The sequence below is a fragment of the Labrus bergylta genome, chromosome 6 (assembly GCF_963930695.1).
Source record: "Labrus bergylta chromosome 6, fLabBer1.1, whole genome shotgun sequence".
Classification (NCBI taxonomy): Eukaryota; Metazoa; Chordata; class Actinopteri; order Labriformes; family Labridae; genus Labrus; species Labrus bergylta.
In genome coordinates, this window is record NC_089200.1 from 16397519 (window position 1) to 16406616 (window position 9098).

Sequence of the window (9098 nt, forward strand, 5' to 3'; positions counted from 1 at the left end):
TCAGGAACATGGTCCCACCCTGCACTTGTGTGTGATGGAAGTTTTTTATGTAACAGTTGTGTCTTTCATGTCTAAATTATTAACAGAGGCAGATAGTTGGGACTTCTTTCTTCATGAACCTGCACTTCTGTACTCTCAGAGGTTCCATATTTTATCTTTTAATAGTCAAACTTTTTCCGTCAACACTCCACAACAAAGCAGCAAATAACTCAGTCGTTCTGCGATTTAAGAATAAATAAAGACCTACAGCATCTTGTTTTTCCCTCTGTTTCTGTTGTTTTCAGACTTTGCAGAACCTCTCACTCTGCCCTCCATGATCGATCCTGGTCCCTCCACCAGTGACAGCCCCATGGGAGCGACCCCGCTGGAAAACTCGCCCCCTGAAGAGAGCATCGCCATTCTAACTTCCATGGGCTTCCCCCGCACTCACAGCATCACAGCACTCAAAGCCACGGTCAGTTTGCTGCCCACTCTTGTTTATGATCCCACTTTGTATACCAATATATACTCACTCTCTTCACCAGGAACCCTTTCTTTATTAATCTATATTTCTGCCAGCTGATCATTCAGATGAGTCTGCATTATAATAAATAGTTCTTTGTTTATTGTTTATTAAAGACAGTTTGAGTTTCTGCATTTACTGCTTAGCTCTAGTATGTCTTCCTCTGTAATTAATCTTGCCAGCTGCACACAAAGTGATGCATTACGCTTGTGATAACATTGATTTATTTTGACTGATCAGGAAAAGGAGGGAAGCTAATGTGCAAGCTGACGGTCACCATGACTGAACAGACACAAACAAGAGCAACACTTCCAGAAAGTCAGAAATATGTAGTTGTTAGTTACACACTTTGCTGGCTCTGTGACTCACACAGACAATAAATAGTTATATGAGGGTAAAACAAAAGAGGCCAAGAGAAAATCTGAGGACAAAGAAGCACCCACACAGTTTCATAATTGTCTCTGGGCCATGCAGTACAGAGACACCACAGCACTGACCATATGACACCACAGAAAAATGAAGGCTGACCTGGACAGTGGAAAACAAAAGCTTCACTGGTTCATGATAGAGCAGCAGGATGGCAGGAAGTGAGGCCAAAGAGAGGGTGAGGTGATGCAAAGGTAGTTCTGTCAGTCATAGAGGGGTTTTGGCTGGCCTCCTTGTTTTCTTTCCAGGCTGCAAATTTAATAGGTCCTGCATGTCAGAGTGATTAAAGATATCTGCTTGACATGCTGTTAACAAACAGTCCCAGCAAGCTTTGAGGTATAGGAACAGGATCTGCCTCATTGGCTGTGTCCAAAATCACACCCTGCTCACTGTATTAAGCACTTTATAATGTAAAATAATGTCCAAATTCTGAGTGAGCATTATCATACCTTACATAGAGGACTCATTTTATCCCACAATGCATTGTGAAAACTAGTTTACAATTGATCACTATCCATGTAATATATACCATCATGCATCGCGATTCAAATCTTTTTGCCAATGAAAAGCATTATGACTGCTCTAAGAAAGGATGAGAGGAGCGACCAGCATGAACTCAGGAATTCAGAAACGCTAACAAGTAAATATTTAGGAACATTTCTACTGAAATCTGGAAGCTGACAGATGATGACGGGTAGGAGACCAGAGTCTGTTGGCACATATAAATGAGTTTTTGTGCTAAAACATGATTTATTAAAGCAAAATTCAGTACATTATATTTTACTATTTTTTACTGTTTTGTGAAAATTACCTCAGTACAATATTAGTCATCACTGAAAGTCATGCCGGTATTTATTATTGATCCTCAGCTGCAGGTTTTAGTTGTGCGACAGCAATTTGTGATTTAGGACACAACCATTGACATGTTGTGCCATTTAATCCGCATATCTCATATTATACGTGAGTGTTTAATGCAAAAGGATTTATATAGTGCTTGTGTCATTCAACGGGAGCTCCGATGTATTCGCACTAAGGTTTTGACAGGAATCTTGAGTCTTGCATTTCATGTGTCATATAACGGCCCCTCCAGGAAAAATAACATACCGGACTGTTATTAAGACACAGAAATAGACAGCAGGTTTCCTCAGTTAGTGACCCTGATGCGAACAAAGACCCCGCCATCCACAATGTTGTTAGAGTGAAATAAAATAGACACATATTACCCATGAAGGGGATTTGGGGTGTGAAGCAGAGAGGGGTGTCACGGCTGGTTTATTATTGGCTCAAAATCAGGACGATGAACTCTTTTTCAACCTCATTGACCTGGCAGGGACATAAAAAGCAGCCTCACTAAAAGGCAGACATTGTTGAGGAATCACACCTCTATTCTCGATTCAAACATCCTCAGGGAGATTTAAGCATGAATAGAGGTTTGCCACCTTCCAGATACATTTTAATTTTTTTGGCAGCAACTGTCTTTTGAGGAGCTACCTGGCGGCACAGTAGCAAGGGAATAAGGGAGAAAAACAATATGACAGTGTTTCAGCCTCAACTGTTATTTAGTCCCATATGCACCTTTTTTGTTTTGTGAGCCATATGTTTTCTTTATGCTGGTATTTCCTGTTAGAGCTAGTGTTCCTTTAAAGAAGAAGAAGTAGAGCATCAGATGTTTTGCATCAAAGAAAATATATTTCAAATGTCTTACAGTGTAGATAAAAGAAAAGCATATTCAAAACTGGCTCAAACCCTTATATCTGTACAATCCCAACAATCAAGAAGTTTTTGATTTCACATTTATACTTGCATCACTGACCCTCAGTTCTGGTATATTAAATGGAGTTTGGTTAAAAATAAATAAATGATCAGTGAACTAAAGTAAAATGAACATTTTTACAGAACAATAACTTGGAACGAGCATTGGACTGGATCTTCACTCACCCGGAGGAGGAGGAGACTGACGCCCTCTCAGACATGGCGGACACAGAGCCCAATGACAACGCTTTCTCAAACTCAAACTCACACAGTGACTCCACGCTGTCCCAAGACAGAGACTCGTCGGGCCCGCGGGTCAAAGACGGACCAGGACGTGAGTGACTCTGCATGCCTTAACGTCAACGATGATAACTTTCTTTATTCTTGAAACTTTTCCGTTATCAAAGGTTTACTTTTAATTACCTTTACTAGTGATCAGTAGAATCACAGGTGAGGTGAGTCTAAAAGCAGAGTGGCAGACAGATTGGGAGTGGATGAGTTTGAAATGACAGCAAAGCTAGAGCACAGTATAAACAAAACAAAACATGAATACATGAATGGTGAAATCAATAGAAGAACTCAAACCGTGTCTGTAACTTTTGTATTGGAAAAAGAAGGTCAGCAGAAGCATTTTATGCTTTATTTAACAAAGACCTGTAGCTTTGAGAAATTAACACGTGTTCAGAAAACAAAACAAAAAAATTCACAGTGAGTTTTCTGCCTCCTGCTTTTAATTTCCCTTGGATGTTATGACAGTTCACCGGTTAGCTAACACTCGTCTCCAAGTAATGGTTGCCACCTTTACATAGTGTGTGTGCTGCTGCTTGGCCTGCTCTGTCACACCAACTGTAAACACAGCAGCAACAAAAGCCATGTTGATGTATGCCAGATGTTTTAATTTAGATATTAGCTAGATATTAATTTAAATATGTTATGAAGGCTGACATTTTCTATTTGTTTAGCTGCTTTTATATTATCACACTTAAATACATGTGTTTGTGCCTCCTTTTTCAGGATATGAGCTGTTTGCTTTCATTAGCCACATGGGAGCATCCACCATGTCTGGTCATTATGTTTGTCACATCAAAAAGGAGGGAAGGTGAGTTGTAAACAGCCATTTGTTTACATTGAGTTCATCGTGGTTAAAAACTGACAGCATATTATTGATAGCAATGAGCAACCCCCTGTTAGTCACAAACAAATTGTCCTTTTTTTGTACAATTGTATTTACTAATACCTCTTTTGTCATCAGATTTCTGAATAATGTAGAATTCTAAATTCTTCAAAAACTACTTTTGTCCCATTACATCTTTCCTCATAGAGGAGAAACTTTGAACATATCCATACTTACATTAAAATGTGTAATTTCTGTAAATGTTTTCCTCCTGCAGGTGGGTGATGTTCAACGACCACAAAGTATGTTTGTCAGAAAGGCCTCCAAAAGACTTGGGCTATATCTATTTTTACCATCGACTGTCCAGTGGTTAAAGTAAATTCCCCCCCTCTCACCTCCACCCTGCACCATTTAAAAGAAAACACATTTGTTCACCTGCAGAAGACTGGCAGACAACATTAATAACAACCACAGTGGAAATGATGTAATACAACTTCCTTGACCAGCTGCTCGCCTTACCGTGATGTCATTCAGGATCAACCAGGAACCTTGGTTAAAAAAAAAAAAAGGGAAAGCAATGTGCTCTTTTGTTATGTTACGCTTTGAATGTATATTTAAGTGTTTGTGTTTAAGAAAAGACATTTTCTTGCCAGTGTAGGTGCAGAGGAATGTGTGCAATTTCTACTTCTGGAGTGCTCTGCAAACAAAATAATGCCACATATCAAATCACATTGTTCCTTCTCTATGCCTTCAGCTACTGTGCCAGTGTCTTCAAAGTGGTACATTTTATAAATGTATATTGAGATGGGAGTGCTTCACTGCCAGCCCTGAAATGCCCCGAAACTGCATCAACAGAAAACAAATTACTGTGCTGCTGGTGGCTTTGCATTCTGCATTGAAATACAATACAGTGTTTTTCATCTCAAGGATATTGAAAGGACATCCTGAAGTTTAAAGGGGCTATATGTAACTTTTTACATGTATAAATCGTTTTTTTATCGCCCATTAATAAGCGAAGGGTTTACTGATGTGAGTAGATGTTCACTGTCTATCTGTGTTGCCTGTATAAAATCTTTCCCCGGGTCGTATTTTCTGCGAAAGCTCCAGGAAGTGACATTTTATGCATGTTCTCAACGTCCTCCTCACTCCGCTCTGCTTACAGAGATTAACAGTACAAACTCATCACACACTCCCGGTCTTCACCTCCACAGCCAGAGGCCGCCTTCCACACACTTCTATCCACCCTAGGAGCTCTCAAAGGCGGACAACCTCATCACACACTCCTGCTCTCAGCCAGTTCCTGCAGAGACTGTCGTTTGTAGGATGGAGAATGAATACAGACACACAGACTCCTTCACAGACTTTCACATGTGTATGACCACTTACCTCCTCTGTAAACATTATGTCAGTAAATATCTAGTGTTTCGCGGCCGATAATGATGCTAGTTTGTGTACGTACAAGCACGTGAGGGAGAGCAAGCAACAGGTTACTGGTACAGTTCACCTAACAGCCATGAGGTATCGCTACAAACGCAGTGTTTTTGAAAGTTACATATAGCCCCTTTAAAAGTAGTAACGAGATATAAACGACTTATTGTATGCTGAAAGTTTCAGACTGAGCCCAGCGTAAATGGGTGTTAACCTGGTTAAAAAAAACAGTGTTAGTGAATTATGGCTCAAACCTGCCCCAGTTTTACTTTGAGATTGTTTGAGTGTGTCCCTCTTTAAGGCAAAACTTTCTCGGGTGCCCTTGCCGAGTTATCAACATTGAAGTATTTCCCCACTCTGTAAGCACTTTTTTTTGCGTAAAATGAGCTCATAAGGTGCAGTTGAAGTGGTCTTTTTATTCACCAGCTATAAACAAATGAATGTGATATCTTCAACTTCAGTACTGCTGAACCTGAAAATCCTTGAAGTGGCCATTAGTCGATGTAGAGATTACAGTATACAAACATACAACTGATGCCAAATTAAAACTAAGCCTATGTTGAGATCATATCAGTGCACAAACAGAATCCCTTCGTTCTGCAGTGAAATTCTTTGATTCATTGTGAGTTGCAAGATGTTTGCATTGTGTGCAAAACTTGAACTCTCGGCTGCAGCTGTTTCAGATTGGTTCCTTTATCACTTTGACATATTCAGACAATGACTCAAAATTTTGAATGAATGTTTTTGCTGGAGCTGTTGCTGCTTTTTACACGTCACTAGTTATGCACCTGAACTGTTTTCAGGTCTAATGCAATATGACCACCAATATGCACCACAACCATATCTGCTCAGTGCTGCTGTATGATAAAAGCTGAACTGGGATATCTCGTCTATGTGCAGTCTTGACGGATAGACATGCTGCAGTGCTGAATGTACTTCATGGTGCTCACAGCAACTAAAACCTCCTGTTCAGCTTTAATACTCAGAAACCACATTGAATTTAGAACTGGCACCTCGAGTTTTAGTCACTAAACCTCATGCTGGATCACTCAAAGACTCTGTACTCCACTCACTCAGTTGACTCAAAACATGCCCAACAGATAAATCAAACATATCTTGTTTAGTAGTATCTGTGATATCTTTTGTTTTCTTCCTCTGACTGTCAACAATATTTCAGTTTTTCAGCCGTGTTTAGTCTATTAACAACCAAAACAAGGAGTACATGGAACTGGACTTCAATCAGGCTTTTATCTGTTTTATCTCAAACAATCTGCATAGTATAACAAAGTGTTGATATTTTGTTATCGCCACAAACACAATCCCAGTTGTATGAACCTGGCATTTACCGAAACTGTCTTTAACTCAGTAGTGCACTCATGGTTGCAAGGGGAGCTGTGATGAAAAACGACTTCAAGGGTTTTTCTGCAAAATGTGTGTGCAAACTTCGGAGTCATAACTTCTCATATTCAGGGAGAGGACAGACTGTTGACAATAAATACACAATTCTTAAGAGTGTTCGGGTGGGTAATGCATAATCTATCACACATCATCCTGGACAAGATATTAAAGTAAAGTGAATGCCTCTTAAAGATTTCTTTAGAAATAGTCAGAGGATTGTCTCCACCTGTGAGTCTGTATGTCTACAGAATCTTCAAGATGATTTTGCAGAAGAACTCTGTCTTTCAGCAGTGCTCCCCCTTTAATAACAGTGTGCCTACATTTGACTGATCACTACATCTCAACATTTATCATCTTCACATACTACTTGACAAACTGCTGCAGTGTTCATCATCTATGCATCGGGGAAGTCTAAAAAGGTCTCTCTATGCAACTATTTTATTTCTGCCTTTCCTTCTTTAATGTTTTGTATCCTTTTGTCGGACCCTGGTCTAAAAAGTGTCTTTCTGATCTTCATCATATGTGGATCAGTGAAAAACCTGTTGTCTTGCTCGATGACGTTAAGTTATAAATGTCCTGAGATATTCTGTGCAATCAGTTGTTATTTCGAGGCACCTTTTGTTCCCCCTGCTCTCCTGATAACGTAATGCTTTTTGTATTTTTTGTCTATTTTGGTTTTGGCTTTCCCTCCAGCTCGGTCTCTATTCATTTTCTCTGCCATGCTAAACCTACCTGTTTAATTTGTCACTAAACAGCTTTTACAATGTCAGCATGTGCACTAGACTTTGGCATTTAGTCATTTGGATTGTACAACTGTTCTTCTGTGAGTTTTATTCTTCTTTACCTTTAACTAAATGTCAAAATGTTCTTCACCTGTTTTTACTCTGTTGCTTTTTTTTTTGCAAAAAAGTTTGTGCAAATTCTGTAGTTTTCATTACATAGCTTTCCTGAAGGGATTATTTTAAGTTGACTTTTGTAATGTACGGTATGCGTTTATCCAAATATAATTTAGGTGTATGTGAATAGAGTAATGACAGTATAGTCAATGGCACTGTTTACTTACCAGAGTTGGAACATTGAATAAACTACACCTTTGTCGAGAGTTGTCTTCTTTACCAATAACCAAAAAAAAAAGAAGTATTTTGTTTCTTTTAGGGGATTAAAGACACAGGAGCGTGGAATATATACCAACAGTTTATTTTAAAAGGTTACTTTCATATTGTATGTTTCAAAGGTGCTAATGCTTTCCTTGTGGTTATACAGGGAGTAATATGCATTACAGTAGGTGTTTCAATAAACAAATTAAAGCATATCATTTCTAGGTTCATTCATCAAAATATCATTTTATTCATACATTTGTGATGCATCGATAAATAAACCAGAACAAACTACACATGTTGAATAAAAGGAGTGAAGACTGAAATGTACACAGCATGTACTGATAACCTTTACGAACCCCAACTGAGGACGCTGTTCATAACATTTTAGAAATACTTTATAGAGCCTGAGCATGATATTAAATGCAAGAGGACTACACTCATCCATAGATCATTATGTGCACATGCCAAAGCACAAAGATATAGGCTACTTGATAAATATATATGCAGCAATAAAGTTTAAAAATCATAAAGCTAAACAAACAGAATAGTGTAGTTAATTGCAGATTTCTTTTCACATCAAAATGTCCCTCCACAATGTGTTTTTTTTATTTAAAATATCTTGTCTCAAAAGCATGAGATTCCTTAAATCCACAGTTAACCAATAAGAATTTTCTCAGTCAAGCTCAAAGGCAGTAAGTTGATTTCCTTTAAATTGATTACCCATCACATAACAGGCTAGATTGAACATATATGACCTGCAGGGAACTCTATTATTATAGAAATGAGGGAAGGATTATTTTAGACACTATATGTTTTATTATGCATTTTATTTTTTGTCAATTGAATATTTGAATTAAACTAAAAAACATTTATCCACATGAGCAACCAGAACTAATGACCTTTTAGAGCTGAAAAAAGATGACATTTAATAACAATGAAAAGATGACTGAAACTTTGTGGAAGTGTTCATAACAATTTATGGAAAATATGTTTAGTTTGAACATTAAAAAGCATGGATTGTATATGTTGGGGTTCTTTAAAAGGTTACGAGTACATTTCTAATGTGTAGAAGTCATAATTACAACATTTCTACAGCATATAACTACAACCAGTTTCTAGCAATGTGCCAGTATTTCTCAGCTCAAGCCTTGCACACTCGCTAGTTCTTTGCAAGAAAAAAGCATCTTGTGTCGAATATATACTGAATACATACATCACTTTTTGTCAAGGTTACAGAATTTTAAAAGTTCATTGTAGAAATATTGCAAGGAAACTTCATGATATAGTTCATTTCTTTAAGTAAGTTGGAGAGAAAGAAAGCACTTCCATGTATTTCATGCATACAAACAAAAAAAGCATTCAAAAAAAATGTAAATCA

At 38.1% G+C, this 9098-nt stretch overlaps 1 protein-coding gene across 3 annotated transcripts in view; it reads left to right on the forward strand.

Annotated features, from left to right (window-relative positions):
- Positions 1 to 7718, forward strand: part of usp13 (ubiquitin specific peptidase 13) — a 33953-nt gene extending 26235 nt beyond the window's left edge. For all 3 annotated transcript variants that reach the window (XM_065955857.1, XM_065955855.1, XM_065955856.1), the window contains exons 18-21: positions 285 to 454; positions 2825 to 3014; positions 3695 to 3779; positions 4072 to 7718. In XM_065955857.1, coding sequence (XP_065811929.1) covers positions 285 to 454; positions 2825 to 3014; positions 3695 to 3779; positions 4072 to 4168 — 542 coding nt within the window. In that variant the 3' untranslated portion in view covers positions 4169 to 7718. The remainder of the gene's footprint in view (positions 1 to 284; positions 455 to 2824; positions 3015 to 3694; positions 3780 to 4071) is intronic.
- Positions 7719 to 9098: the final 1380 nt, after the last annotated feature.